The sequence below is a fragment of the Somniosus microcephalus genome, chromosome 12, assembly GCF_052327205.1.
Source record: "Somniosus microcephalus isolate GS21.2 chromosome 12, FLI_Smic_1.0, whole genome shotgun sequence".
Classification (NCBI taxonomy): domain Eukaryota; kingdom Metazoa; phylum Chordata; class Chondrichthyes; order Squaliformes; family Somniosidae; genus Somniosus; species Somniosus microcephalus.
The window spans coordinates 203568232-203584084 of NC_140998.1; the positions used below are offsets into that span (position 1 = coordinate 203568232).

Consider the following 15853-nt stretch of genomic DNA (forward strand, 5'->3'; position numbering starts at 1 on the left):
AGATCACGAACCTAAGATGAACCAGTACAATCGGGCATCGTAATGGAATGGAATTGCTTCTTTATTGCCATCAAAATGTATTCCTTTTAAGAATGTAACCTGGTGAAGTTGTATTAATACAGAAGAAAATTGATTCTTCAATAAAAATAATCGGTTTCATCCAAATTTAAAAAAAATTGATATGAGGTAGCTTTGAAAATATGCCTGTGCACCAAAGAAAATGTGCGCCATTTTATGATCCTTCCAGAACCACCGTAAACTCTCGATGTCGACCTGGGGGCAAAGCCAAGTTTTTGGGTGGAGCATGATTGGGGCAAATTAAATTCTGAAACGGCATAAAAGATGAAGCAAACCAGGAGCGTAAATGGTCCGGCACGTAGAGCACATACGTTTAAATTTCCATGATATTTTGCACTGGTTCGGCCGAATTTCGCTATTTCACCTGGATGCATGGCCAGCTTTGCGGGCGGAGCCGGATTGGACACAATTCAATTTTAAATATAAACAAGCAGAAGTTCACATGTTGTCTGTCTTGATGGAGCGGAAAACTGATTGACTTGTCTAGTCATTTTTTTTTTGCCCAAATACACAATGGTTGCTCAAATCAAATTCGTCCATATAAATGATGGGTTAGAAATTGAGGTTGGCGCTGTACCTCCAGAGTATGCCTCTGACCCGCGGAACAATCACGAAATTACCTGCTGGTGTCCAGGCTGCGAAAATTTGCGGTCTCAGGCCTCACAGCGGAGGGCAGCTTAATGGCCCACGAATCCCAGAGGCACAGGCAGTGCGGTAGCGTACCTGGGATCACATGGGCCAGGTCCTCCAATGATAAAGGAGAATTCCATTGCAGTCATTTACGAAGGGAGTCCCCTAATGATCGGCAATGGAATCCCGAAATGTAAGACTTACATAATTAACAGAATGGGAATTTTATTCATAATTATCTTCATTCCACGAAACTCAATGGGCCGGAATTTACGTTGGCTTTAACGCCTAGGCCACCCTGAACCTTCAGTTTGGACCCCGCAAGTTCTGGGTTGCCACATGTGTTGCGCATGCGCGCAAACTCGGAACTTGAGAACTGTCAAGTTACGCCTTAACAGATCGACCGAACCAACTGAGAAATCACATTCACTGGCACAGAGTTGGGCTATTTGCCAAATTACTGCCCAGCAATTGCCCACGAAGCACTGATGGCTGGTAAAAGCAGGTGCAGGGCCTGCTGACACTATCGTAGTGGTTAATATCAATCTTAAATTAAAAATTTTGAAATAAAAAATGATGCACATAAACTTAAAATTAGTTACTGCAAACATTGCCCCGGCTTTGAATGTGTAAAATTATTTTTCAAATAAATTATTTTTTTATTGTCTTTGGTGTGATTGAGGAACTTTTAGTTAAATTTGACAATCAGAACATTTATATATATTTCTCTAAATTGTTTCATTATTTGGGGATTCCACTTCATGTCCTCAGGGGTGTCCGTTGAGAAATGACTGCAATGGAATCTTCCAGTCTCATTGGATAATCGGGCCCACGTGATCCCAAGGACGCGCGCGAACCTCCTGCATCGCTGGTATTAGTGGGCCTCTAGCTAGCGTACGCCTGGAGGCCCAGGACCCGAACTCTCCGTGGCTGTGGAGCCAGCAGTAAGTTCGGAAATATTTTGCAGGTTGGAGGTATACTCCGGAAGTACGACTCCGGCCCCAAATACAGTGCCAATAATTTATTTTTTTTGATAATCATTTCATACATTATTTAAACTATAATCCGGGCCAGTATTTGCATAATATTATTCAATACAGTGTATGCGCATAATGTCGGATTTTTAAATATTTTATTTAAGCCTTTGATATGCCCTTACGATGATGTAAAAAGGCCCTAAGCCTGCTTGCAAAAACCTTGACACCTAGGGGGGCAATTGTTGGCCAGTCGCGGGGCAAGTATCCCAAATCTGCGCCAGTGATTGCTTTATCGGAGCCCCCACGGTTACAGGCCGCAAGTTCCGGATTTCACATGCGGAAATCTGCAATTGTAGGGTATTTCAAAGGGATTACGACGGCATACTCTGTCATCTCAGACACCACAATTCAAGGGCTGACAACATAAAATTATTTGGATCTCACGGCAGAACGCGTCTATGCGCATAATTATGGATCTCTTTAAAATAGCACCTGATTTTTAGGCGCACCAGTAAGTAAAGTTATTTTCCCTGGCGTCTCATTGCAAGCCTTTTTTGTAATCTGGTCCCCGGCTCTGAGGGTTCAGATTGTGGGACAATGGGTTTCAGTAGATTAATCGATAAAGACGATGTAAGAAATGGTTTGTAAAATAGTTTTTTTCACAGAATAGAGAAAAATGTTGAAAAGTTACATTGATGAAAAATTCACACTCTCAACTGTATTTCAATGAACTCGACTTTGTGAACGTAGATCAAAACATGCGACCGATTTTCTGAACGATCTGCATTCTCAAAGTCCTTAATTTAATGCAATGGTGTTTGATTTACTTTACGTCATCAGATGTTTTAAAGCATTGTCAGTCTCAAGCCATCCCCGCTGACAGTATATCTCCTGTTAACTTTCAGTTCTGTTTAATTGCTGCATATTCGCAGGTCTCCTCATTTTGAATGTATTGTTCATGTTTGCGGAAGGTTGAGACACTGACCGTCGCGTACACAATCTCGTCACCCTGAGCTGGTTTAGTCGATTGTGCGGTGCCACGACCAGCCTCTGTATATTGATCGTCCCTCTGTAACGGAAGGCATTTTAGTTACATATATAGTAATTGAAGATATAGAGCTGAACGCGATGGGGGTGTGCTGTCTGCACCAGAAGAAATCTAACTATTTTATCCCTGGTAAGTTTTTTTAATGGCCCTGATCCGTGAGATGAGCGTTGTTAAGTCGAGATAAAGGAAACAAACATCTTGCAATTGTATATCCGGACGAGTCGATAAGGCTGGGGTGTGGGACTAAATTGAAAACCACTTTGAACCAGCCAGCACAGGTACAACGGGCCGAATGGTCGCATTCTGTCCTGTAAAATTCTATGGTTCTAAGGCTCAGAAATAGCACACTTAATCCGAGTCTTTAAAAATAGAGGTACCGATTACAAAAACAAGGAAGTTACGATGAACATTTTTAAATCAGTGGTTAGGATTCTGCTGGAGTATTGTGTCCAATTCTGTGCATCACACTGTCGGAAGGATGTCAAAGGTTTAGAGAGTGTACAGAACAAATTGACTACAATTATAGGAGGGATGAAGTTCTGCACTTAAATGGAGAGTCTAGGAAAGCAGGGATTGTTCTCCATAGAGTAGCGAAGGTTAATGGGAGATTAGAAATTGGTGATCAAAATTCTGCAGTAAGTCAGGAGAAACTGTTTCGACTGGCATGAGCGTCGCTAACCAGATAACACAGATTGAAGGTATTTGGGACAAGAAAAAAATGGGAGGTGAGAAGGTTTTTTTTTAACTCAGCGAGTTGTTAGGATCTGGAATGCGCTGTCTGAATGGGCTGTGGAAGCTGATTCAACAGTAACTTTCAAAAGGAAATTGAATATATGCGGGAACATGAAAACAAATCAAATCCGGGCTAAGGGAAAAGAACAGTACAGTGTGACTAATTGGTTAGCTCTTTCAAAGAGCCAGCACAGGCACCATGGGCTGAATGGCCTCTTCGGGGCATTATGATTCTATGATTAGTTAGACCTAAACGAAGTTATGCAGTTAATAACTTTTGAATTCCAGCCGCTGTTTTAGAAAAAAATGCAACACCCTGTTAATTAGCTGGTGTGCATTGAGGGGGGAATGTTTGCAAGGGCACTGGGAGAACTCTCTTTCATCCCCATAATCGGACTATGAGATTGTTTACCTCCAGAAGAAGAAACAAACGGGGACTTGTTTTAAAAACTAATCCTAAAGACGGGACTTCCGACAATGCTGCACTCCTTCAGTGCTGAAATGAAGTTCCAGCCTAGATTAGAAGTTGAAATGCTGGAGCGAAGCTTGAAGTCACAACCTTGTCAGTCAACTGTGAGGAATAAGGGGACCACACTGACAGCAAGATGCAATTCGGAAGTTGCACATAACCCTGCGTAACTGCAATGGTTATCCCCTCTAGGGTCGCTGACACTTTGTGATCTTGTTGGACATTTAACAGGTGAAACCTAATTTGAAGGGGGTAAGATGACATTGGAAACGCATTCGTATATTAAGAATTTGGTTTGCGAAGGAACGCCAAGCTGAGAAGTACTCCCTAATTGAATTTAGTAGGTCACTACATGTAGAGCCTGCAGCTACGCTGCACACTTAGCGACGTGAGGAGGCTAATCCTCCCTTAAAGGCCAACAATTTTCTAAAATTCCCGGTGATCTGCTGGGTGTTGCCCATTATGAGTCACTTGCTGGTTGACAGCACACCAAACATCCTACAATTTTCGCTCCAGCTTGGCATCACTTACCTCAGCGTTTACTGCGTTCTGCACCATACTGTAAATCACCAAATCATCGTGTGCTTCAGAGACACGTGCAGCTTCCCATTGTTTTTGCCTGAATAATAACAAATGCAAATGAGGCACTTCCCTTAATGAACTGGAATGTGTAGTGAAAGCGCACTGCGCCTGCGCGATGTAGATCAATAGAGACTTGTGTCTTTTACGTCTCCTGATTAGCACAAACCAGATCCGATACCCAATTCTTTTCAATTCCCAACTGCCTACATTTCAAAAGGGAACACGTTACTTTATCTATGATAAGCGGTAATGGCGCGGTGCTGATTGCTCTAGGTGAAATTTGAGTGCGATAAATAACGGACATAGGAGGTTTATTAATGATTTCAACACCTGCGTAAGTAGCAGATGCAAGAGTTTCAATGTGTAAACGCAGCATTATTAGATCGACGACTTCAACACATTGGAATTAGAATGCAGGAATAAACCAATATTCCTAATGAATGGTTTTGAGATCCTTCTTTCTTATCTCTGAAAGAAGCATGTTGCTATTGTTAAGCATGGAATTGGCTTCTTTAATTATATCATGGTACATGAAGGGTTAAAAGGTAGCACCACTGATTCAGTGTGGTGGCTAATTTTGTTTCGGTTGTTGCCGAATCATTGGCTGTTGAGGGGCGTCACCTATCCGTGGAGCAACGTCATAGATTTCAATTGTAAACATCGCGCGAGCGTTATTGAAGGTTACATTTGATTGGCAGCGCATTGTAAACATAACTGGTTGTTATTTGAATTCACTTGGAGCCGCTCATCTTCCTGCAGGTAATTACCAGCCTGTCTATTAAAAGCAGGGAGTCTGTCTAGAGCTTTCAAAGAGAGCTAGTCAGATGAAATAGCTAAAGTCACTGGTCCACTCGCTGAAGGTAAGCATGCAGGTGCAGCAGGCGGCTAAGAAGGCAAATGGAATGTTGGCCTTCGTAGCGAGAAAATTCGAGTACAAGAACAAGGATGTCTTACTGCAGTTGTACAGGGCCTTGGTGAGACCACACCTTGAGTATTGTGTGCAGTTTTGGTCGCCCTACCTGAGGAAGGATGTTCTTGTCATGGAGGGAGTGCAGCGAAGATTCACCAGGCTGATACCTGGGATGGCAGGAGTGACATATGAGGAGAGATTTGGTCGATTGGGCTTATACTCGCTGGAGTTTAGAAGAATGAGAGGGCATCTCATTGAAACTCATAAAACTTTAACAGGATTGGACAAACTGGATGCAGGAAGGATGTTCAGGATGGCCGTGGAGGCCAGAACCAGGGGTCACAGTCTAAAGATAAAGGGTAAGCCATTTAGGATAGAGATCAGGAGGAACTTCTTCACCCAGAGAGTGGTGAACCTGTGGCGTTCTCTACCACAGAAGGCAGTGGAGGCCAATTCGTTAAATATATTCAAGAAGGGTTTGGATATATTTCTTAAGGCTACAGGGATCAAGGGATATGGGGAGAAGGCAGGGGCAGGGTACTGAATTTGGATGATCAGCCATGATCTTATTGAATGGCGGAGCAGGCTCGAAGGGCCGATTGGCGTACTCCTGCTCCTATCTTCTATGTAAGAACAAGATAACAAATGCAACATAAATAATCCCTTATATCATACTTTAGTGCATCAGTCACAACCAATTTTCAAATATTATGTATACTTCTTGAGCCAAACTAACTTAACAACTAATGTAAACATATGTGTCACGTTACTTTTAATATTTGCTTTTTGTTTAACTGTTTGTTGGACTAGTTGATTGTTAATACTTAAGTATCAATTTGGTTATGCTGAGAGTCAGACATGGCAAGTCAGCTTGCGTTAGGGTGCCCCATAAAACCAGCAGCAGAACAAATTGAAAGGGATTTCTATGCCCATTCTTTGAGCATGCTGACAGCTATATTCAGATTACACGGGAGGTGTATAACACCCCCTGGCATATAGCGCCCCGGCGATCAGAAGTCCAAAAATTTCCAGCTTAAGCAGAAGGAAACAGACCCCAATAATGGAACAGGCAGAATGCACAGACAGCCTGATTCAAGCAGCCACTAATATTACTCTGTAGTTGAATCCAGGAGATGCGAGCAACTGGTCACGGGTGATTGACCCTCCTACTTTACGCACCGGTTTAGGCAGATGCACACTGTACTCATGGAAGATTAATTTAAAGGAGTTTTTGCCACACTGACTTTCTGATACAGGGTCACCTGTAAAACTACATTCTATGTAATAAAGTTCACACATACCTTCGTATCTTCAGCGTGACCTCGACTGCAATTAGAATAACAAGCCCAATGGTTCCTCCTCCTATTATGAGGACTGTTGTCCTGGTGAATATTCCTAAAATGTTGGTAAAAACCATTGCTTTACATTAGGTAATTGGGTTTACACAACAATCTTGGAAGCATATTTGTGAACGTGAGGAAGCAAGCTACCTTTATTTTCGGTTCACAAACTAATGGAAAATTAAATACTTCGCTTGTCTCAACCTGATCATCCTTGTGTAAAAGCATTGTATTCCTGTGTTGCGGCCTGGCGTACATTTGAAATAAATAATTTAAGATTTGCTGGTTTAAAAATCTTATTTGACAAATTAAGTTCAAATGGCAACCCACCCTCGGATAAACAGCTGGCATAATCAAATCAGATTATAGGCACGCCAAAGTCACCAGTTACACCGGTAAGATTTGAAATCTACAGCGATAATTCAATTTCGCTTAGATTTTTAATATAGGCTTTAAATACTCAAATGCGTCTGAACACGATGGAAATGAGCTTGTATATAATATACAAAAGGGTCGATTGCAGTTTGCTATCATGTTGTGAGAATAATTCGGATTCTCTAAAGTGTATATCTTAATTCAGAAAAATATGCTTTCCAAGATCACTGGCTATTTCTGGTGCTCAGATAATTCCATCTTATCTTTAAAATTTAAACCGAGCAAGTTTCAGAAGACTGAAAGTTAAAATGGATTATTCCGACCACATATTTCAGTTGGTGATTGACCACTGATTGAAAGTGGCCCTTACACTAATTCGAGAAAGTTTCAGTTTGGACATGCTGAATTGAGCTGGTATTTGCTGACACTAACACCGTTCAGTTAGTGACTGACCATGATGCACCAACTCCCTTATAGTATTAAATTACAGATAAATTTAACACGTACCCTCAGAGTGGAGCAGGTATTTGCTGACAGAATCACCGTGCTCGTTTGCTGCAACACATGAGATTAGGTTTCCGGTTCCAGTTGGGTGAGTGAATCTCAGGGAGCTCTCCACGAGATGACTGTTCATCGCCCAAGATATGATTTCCACATCTGACCTGTTCCCATTGAGGATTCTCTCATTGAGGCTCCATGTGATGTTTCCCGGTGGATTGGCTCTGATCCGGCAGCTACAATTAATCCTGTTCTCAGAGCTGGTGCAAGTCGGGCCTGCTAAAATTGTGGCGTTATCTGAAGAAAGATAGACTTCAGTATGAAAAGAATATGTCAAGCAGTTGCAGTGGCCAAATACTATGAAATCACTTGCTGAACTAACCGTTATGACCCTGGCAGATTTTATTTTAATATGTAAAACATATGTTGCACGAGTTAATAGCTTATTAACTCGTCCAGCTATTTCACAATATATATTAATGATCTAGACGAGGGAACTAGATGTAATATCTCCAAGATTGCAGATGACACAAAGTTGTGTGGGCTTGCGTGCTGTGAGGAGGATGCCGAGAAACTCCAGTATGATTTGGACAGGTTGGGTGATTGGGCAGAAGCATGGCAGATGCAATATAACGTGGAGAAATGCGAGATTATCCACTTTGGTGGCAAAAACAGGAAGGCAGATTATTATCTGAATGGCAATAGATTGGGAGAAAGGGAAGTGCAACGAGATCTGGGTGTCCTTGTGCACCAGTCACTGAAGGTAAGCATGCAGGTGCAGCAGGCGGTTAAGGAGGCAAATAGTATGTTGTCCTTCGTAGCGAGAGGGTTTGAGTACAGGAACAAGGATGTCTTGCTGCACTTGTACAGGGACTTGGTGAGACCACATCTTGAGTATTGTGTGCAGTTTTGGTCGCCTTATCTGAGGAAGAATGTTCTTGCCATGGAGGGAGTGCAGTGAAGATTCACAAGGCTGATACCTGGGATGGCAGGAATGAAGTATGAGGAGAGATTGGGTCGATCGGGCTTATACTCGCTGGAGTTTAGTAGAATGAGAGGGAATCTCATTGAAACTTATAAAATTCTAACAGGACTAGACAGAGTAGATGCAGTAAGGATGTTCCCGATGGTCGGGGAGTCCAGAACCAGGGGTCACAGTCTAAGGATAAGGGGTAAGCCATTTAGGACAGAGATGAGGAGGAATTTCTTCACCCAGAGTGTGGTGAACCTGTGGAATTCTCTACCACAGAAAGCAGTTGAGGTCACTTCATTAAATATATTCAAGAAAGAGTTGGATATATTTCTTAAGGCTAAAGGGATCAAGCGATATGGAGAGAAGGCAGGAACGGGGTACTGACTTTGGATGATCAGTCATGATCTCATTGAATGGCGGAGCAGGCTCGAGGCGCAGAATGGCCTACTCCTGCTCCTATCTTCTATGTTTCTATGTTTCTATTATATTTTCACTTATAACAGGGTAGTCCGTTAGGTACAACTTGATCTTGAATCCAATGAAAGTTCAGCCCAACCATCGTTTTCCTAACAGATATTGTGGGGGTTCCTCCGACGGAGGAAGCTCAGAGTGTTAATTATGTATAATATACCCACACACGTGTCTGACCCCTCTGTGTTTTAAAAGATCAATCGAAATAAATTTCTTCAAGAAGTGCATTTTTTAAACATTTTCCCTAGTAGTGAACTTTGAAGTGTTCTTTCTATAGATTTCAAAGGACCGAGTCTCTCAATATTACATTGTTAGCCCAACATTAACACAAGTGACAGAAGTTGGGTTACCACCAATTACCAGATAGTTTTCGAAGAATTTGTGCTCATCAAATTGCTGCATGTCAGTTCTAAGGATTGGAAAATTGTTTACTTCAGACTAACGGTATTATTTATGAACAATTAAATATAGAGTACAGGTTCCAGTAAATGAGTGCTCCTATCGCAACCTCATGAATGTTCTGTAATACAGAGCGAGATGAACAGTTTCGTTTCCATTATTGGAACTATCGAGGTTGTTTTGCGCTATTTCCGCAGGAAGGGCTGTCACTATTCCAAACACATTGATATCGACGCCTTCCAGGAAGCAGGTAAGAGAAAACTGGAATTTAATACAGAGTTCGAGAATTGAAAGCCTACTGTCGGTTTGAAAAATTAATACATACTTACATTGTACAGACATCTGCGTGGAGCTGTTTGCGGTGCGCAGGGCATTTTGAGCCACGCACCAATATACACCGTCATCCTTAGAACTAATGTTATTGAATATCTGCTTTAGTTCACCAGTGGAAGACTTGCTGATCTCTTTACCATTTTTCACCCATCTTAAACTGAACGGAGGTTTCCACCCGGCCGTGCAGTATAATAATAATGAACTTCCTTCTACAGCTACTATAGAGGAGTTGACGGTTGGGATTTCCAGTCCATCTGAAACACACATTAATATAAAACGGGATTGCTGAATAAGCATTATTTAGCGCCTAAGTAATACATTATATTGTGTAAGCCGTCGGATATGAATTGCAATCTTTTAATTTTTCCTGTCCCGGAGTTTAAAGTCACAACTAAAACATATTTACTTCGAACAATAACCCCCTCCTCCCGTTTTCTCTGCTTGGTGGCAGGCGTACGTTGACACTGGTGCCTCATTCAGGCCAGTTAGAAAAGCAAATGGCATATCGGCCTTTATTGCATGGGGTTTGGAATACAAGAGTAAGAAAGTCTTACTACAAATGTACAATGCTTTGGTGACACCACTCCTGGTGTAATGGGCACACCTTTGGTCATCTGATCTGAGAAAGGACATATCTGCCTTAGAGGCGGTGCAACAAAAGTTCACTAGATTGATAGCAATACTGCAGATGTTGGACATCCGAAATAACAACACAAAATGCTGGAAAAACTCAGCAGGTCAGGCAACATCCGTGGAGAGAAATTTGAGTTGACGTTTCGGGTTGGACCCTTCTTCAAAACTGGAAAGAAAAGAAACTAGATCGAAGGCAGGGCACCTAATCCCAGCCTATTACCATCTCGTCTAGCTTCTAATCTCTTTTACTTCTTTTGTTTCTTTTATTCTTTTGACCGATCGCAGCCCTGCCTTCGATCTAGTTTCTTTTGTTTCCAGTTTTGAAGAAGGGTCCAACCCGAAACGTCAACTCAAATTTCTCTCCACGGATGTTGCCTGGCCTGCTGAGTTTTTCCAGCATTTTCTGTTGTTATTTCACTAGATTGATCACTGGGTTGCGAGAGTTGTCCTATGATGAGAGATGGAGTAGAGTGTACCTATACTCTGGAGTTCCGAAGAATGAGAGGTGAAACAGGCATTAATGCCACAGCAACATATACGATTCTGAGGGGGATTGATAGGTTAGATGCTGGGGGGTTCTTTACCCTGGCTGGAGAGTCTAAAACTAGGCGGCATAGTTTCTGATAAGGGTCAGCTACTTAAGGCTGAGATGAGGAGGCATTTCTTCACTCAGAGGGTAGTGCATCTTTGGTTCTCTCTGCCCCAACGGGCTGTGGATGCTGAGTCTTAGAATATATTCAAGGCTGAGATCGATAGATGTTAAATTCCAGGGGAATCAAGGGATATCGGGATCGGGCGGGAAAGCGGAGTTGAGATCGAAAATCAGCCATGATCTTATTGAATGGCAGAGCAGGTTCTAAGGATCGTATAGCCTACTCTTGCTCCTAATTATTAAGTTATTATGTTCTTATTAAGCCCAACCAGAGCTGAGATCTGGTGTCATAGCTTCAGATCCTAACACGGTATGGCCTTTGCTGCTTCCATTTATGATGGACTAAACTCAGGACCTGACTGGAAGTCCTTAGAATAAAGATTAACAATCACGTAAAAAAATCTCTTGGAGGCACCATCATTGATGCATGGATATGAATGTTCCTCATGCGATCTGACTGACGAGAATTAGATGAGAGCCATTCCGATCCACTGATTATCGAAGTGAACTCGCTTGGTACAATAATAACAACAACATTTTGTATTTATACCGCTCCTTCAACGTAGTAAAACGTCCCAAAGTGCTTCACAGGAGGTTTATAAGATAAAATACATTGACACCGAGCCACATAAGGAGTAATTAGGGAAGGTGACCAGAAGCTTGGTCAAAGAGGTAGGTTTTAAGGAGCGTCTTCAAGGAGGAAAGAGAGGTAGAGAGGTGGAGAGGTCCAGGCAGGGTATCCCAGAGCTTAAGGCCTAGGCAACTGATGGCACGGCCCCAATGGTTGAGCGATTATAATCAGGGATGCGCAAGAGGGCAGAATTAGAGGAGCGCAGATATCTGTGGGGGGTTGTGGGGCTGGAGGAGATTACAGAGGTGATCGAGGCCATGGAGCGATTTGAAAACAAGGATAAGAATTTTCAAACGGAGGCGCTGCTTAACCGGGATCCAATGTAGTTCAGTGAGCACAGGGGTGATGGGTGAACGGGAGATGGGCAGCCGAGTTTTGGATGACATCATGGTTACATAGGGTAGAATGTGGGCGGCCAGCCAGGAATGCGTTGGAATAGTGAAATCTAGAGGTAACAAAGGCATGGATAAAGGTTTCAGCAGCGGATGAGCTAAGTCAAGGGCAGAGACGGGCGATGTTACAGGGGCTGAGCATTTCCTGATATATTCTTTGATGCGGTTTTAACCCCCAATAAATTAATTGTGGAAAAATACAAATCTTGAGCCAGTTGGACGACAGGTCAGTTTACTTTAGACCAGACACTTACATTTAATCTCCAAGGTAAGAGTTTGTTCAGAAGGAGTTGGGAGGCCATCAATTATAATTGTGCAGCCCAGCATTTTTCCGTGATGAGCATATGATGGAGTGAAGGTCAGCACGGATGAAACTGTCCGAGAACCAAAACGTTCATTGATCATTCCTGCTCCTTTTTGAATATCCCATGGAAGAGGAAGGGACACATTGTAATTAATCCACTTGAGTTGCATGTTGCCATTCGGGCAGTTGTGGGTGATGGAGCAGGTCAGTCGTGCAGTTTGTCCAGCGATCAATTCTCCATAACCTGAAATACGTGGCGTTTCTATTTAAACGGGAGAAAGCCAGCCTGTTAGGGACTAAATCTGAGAAGGACGCAACATGAAAATCACATTTTATTACTTTTTGTCTGGTGCGTGTTGCAAGGGTGTTCAGCATTTTGAATTCCTCTTTGCAGTTGTAATGTAGCTTTATGCCTCATCGGGTAACATATGGTCTCGCTTATTTAAGCATTAGTCGTTTTTTCTCCTAAATTATTTATATCATGGATATGATAGCTGTAGACCATTGAGACTTATAACATTCTAACAGGACTGGACATACTGGATGCAGCAAGGATATTCCCGATGGTCGGGGAGTCCAGAATCAGGGGTCACAGTCTAAGGATAAGAGGTAAGCCATTTAGGACAGAGATGAGGAGGAATTTCTTCACCCAGAGAGTGGTGAACCTGTGGAATTCCCTACCACAGAAGGCAGTGGAGGCCAATTCATTAAATATATTCAAGAAGGAGTTAGATATACTTCTTACGGCTAAAGGGATCAAGGGATATGGGGAGAAGGCAGGGACGGGTACTGAATTTGGATGATCAGCCATGATCTCATTGAATGGCGGAGCAGGCTCGAGGGGCCGAATGGCCTACTCCTGCTCCTATCTTCTATGTTTCTGTGTTCCTATGAATCAATTTTGCCCGCTGGACTTAGAGTCGACGTTAACTCTTCAAATGTCACGAATATTTCATTCTCTCCTATGCCTTGTTCTGCACCAGTACTTACCTAATTGATGGTGATTAATGCAGACCCAGAGAGATCTCGATTCTGTTGTCAAGAAACGTCAATATAGAACGACAATGCTCAAGACATGGACAGACCAGACAAACGACGGATAACACCACCTTGTGTGAGAGAACCGGGGCAGCCTCTTCGTGTGCAAATCTGAAGAAGGCTTCAGCAGAAATAGCACTTGTTGACGTGGGATTAGAATGAACAAATAAATCATAACTTGAACTGATTTTCACCTTACTCAAAAATTTACTTTTTAATTAAGATCTAATTAAAAGCGGGGTAAATGAGCGCTGGTAGGGAAAGGCACGATGAAAGACTGCATTAATTCAACGCCTTTTAACTTCTGGCGACGTCAAAAGACGCTTCACCAAAAAGTAACTTGAAACGTAATCAGGTAGCCATTGCCGAAGGTAAACACAGAAGACGATTGGAGCAGATTTTAAGAGGTTTGGAATTAAGGATGAGGTAGACATTGCAATACAAACTTTTTAGAATGGACGATGCAGTGAGTCGCCGTTGAGCGCAGTTGCTCAGAATAGTTGGATCTGAGTACGATGTCCCACAGGGTTGTGCTGTGGGATTGCTTCTACTCACTGTGTGAATCAATAATTTGGAGAAGGCGCTAAAGAGGCTGATGTCAACATTTCCCTGCAGGAATTAATTGGATTGCATCAGAATGAATATTGGGCGGGGTGTATAATGAGAGGCGCATCCAACATCACCAGATTTGAAACCCATGCCAAAGTTGGAAGTAGAACCCAGAGGAAATAACTAGAGAAGAAAAAGTAGTTACAAATGGATACTGGAGATATAGTAGAATGGGAACGTAAGAGGCAGATTTAATTAATGTTCAGAAATTTTGAGGTGGTAGATGTTAATTTGAATCATAGGAAGCTGGGAGATGTGGAAGAGCAGAAGAACTTGGGATCAGTTTCATAAGAAAGAAAAAGCAGCACCTCCAGTGGAATAGTGCATGGAAATGTTTCTGGAGATCAGGGTTTAATGGCAAGAGACCTATAATATAATTTCGAGTTGTGTTGGAGATTCTACAGATAACAGTTCACAGTTGGAGTAAAAATGCGGGCAGTGGGCTCCAGTCTATAGGAAGGCTACAGGGCTGATTCGCGTAGTTTCTGGCTGGTATGAGAAAGTACAAATGCGAAGAAAGCGTTTAAAAATTGGACCAGATCATCTTAGGCTTAATCAGAATTTCGGATGATTTGACAGAAGTGCTTAAACTTATGAAGCCGCGGAGCAGCAAAGGTAGCATCAGGCTGAGGCAGAAGTTGAACTTACTGCCCGGGTCTGGAAGTAATGAGCAGCTGATTTCATTTTCAGGTTTAGAGCAACATCGTCAGTCTTACGTCCCACAAAAGCATTACATAATCTGTCCTCGTGTGAACATTTCAGAATAGGATAGAAAGGTGTATGAAGGGAATTACAATAAAGGGATATTAGAACGGAGCAGGCACATGCGATTCGAAGAGTTGCCCATATGAAGGACAAACAGCAACACGGACTGCCTGGGCCGAACGGCCTGTTTTACTGCTGTAATTTCTATATACTTCTGTGTTTAGTGTATGAACCACTGCGTCCCTTATCAGTATCCCTACACCCTGTGTTTCAACTACACTTTGAGATCGACCAGTGAAATTATAACACTTTTCCACTTTGCACATAGGTTGATTCATACGGAAGCACTGGAGTGAAAATGTACAAAAGGAACAAATGGAATACTCACCTAAAACTGAAACAGAGACTTGAGAACGTTGAGTGCGACCTCTATTCGTATACCAGGCCGAAGGGAAATCGATTCTGATTTGGTATGTACCCTCATCACTCTTCCTGATATCCTTTATCAGGAGGGAACATTGTTTCTTTGCAGTATTGCCCTTGAACTCAGCTCTTCCACGATAGTTATAATGTTGCCTGGAAGGATCTTTAGAATCATAGATAATGGAGAAACCGCGGTTACCAGGACCAGGCTCCCTCTTTAACCACGTCACACCAGCGATGCCTCTATAGGATGGATTATCAAACGTACACCCGATCTCTGCACATGAACCGTCCACCGCCGACACAACTTTTGGCATCACCACAGAGCATTGAACACTGCAAACAACTGAGAACAATATATTAGACATGCTTTAATTCCAAATATCTTTCAACATCTTAAACATCCATTAATGTATTTTTTAATTGACAAATAATCGCCCATCGCAATAGCAATTAAAGTATAAGTGAACGTCTTTTCAAATTCAAGAAAAAGTACTGAATAAAATCCATTCACAATACCTGTTGAAATGGTCATAGGAATGCCTATTTGATGGGAGGTTTATGAACCGGTAATATACATATTCAATACTCATCTAAAAACCGAGTATATATCCACTAACAGGTAAGCGAACGCCCAGTAAAAATGCGCTT

At 42.3% G+C, this 15853-nt stretch overlaps 1 protein-coding gene across 1 annotated transcript; it reads right to left on the reverse strand.

The window, feature by feature from the left end:
* Positions 1-7637: 7637 nt before the first annotated feature.
* LOC147109927 (myelin-associated glycoprotein-like) lies at positions 7638-15540 on the reverse strand. Its single transcript, XM_086002427.1, has 4 exons — positions 15168-15540; positions 12378-12689; positions 9812-10069; positions 7638-7936 (listed from the first exon to the last, which is right to left on the reverse strand). The coding sequence occupies exons 1-4, from the start codon at positions 15517-15519 to the stop codon at positions 7638-7640; spliced, it is 1221 nt and encodes a 406-aa protein (XP_085858553.1). The 5' UTR covers positions 15520-15540.
* Positions 15541-15853: the final 313 nt, after the last annotated feature.

Coding starts and splice junctions, on each gene's coding strand:
- LOC147109927 (XM_086002427.1), bottom strand. CDS start 15,519: ATGCCAAAAGTTGTGTCGGCGGTGGACGGTTCATGTGCAGAGATCGGG. Junction 10,070..12,377: donor TCTTACCTTGGAGATTAAAT/GTAAGTGTCTGG, acceptor TGTGTGTTTCAG/ATGGACTGGAAATCCCAACC. Junction 7,937..9,811: donor CACGCAGATGTCTGTACAAT/GTAAGTATGTAT, acceptor ATCTTTCTTCAG/ATAACGCCACAATTTTAGCA.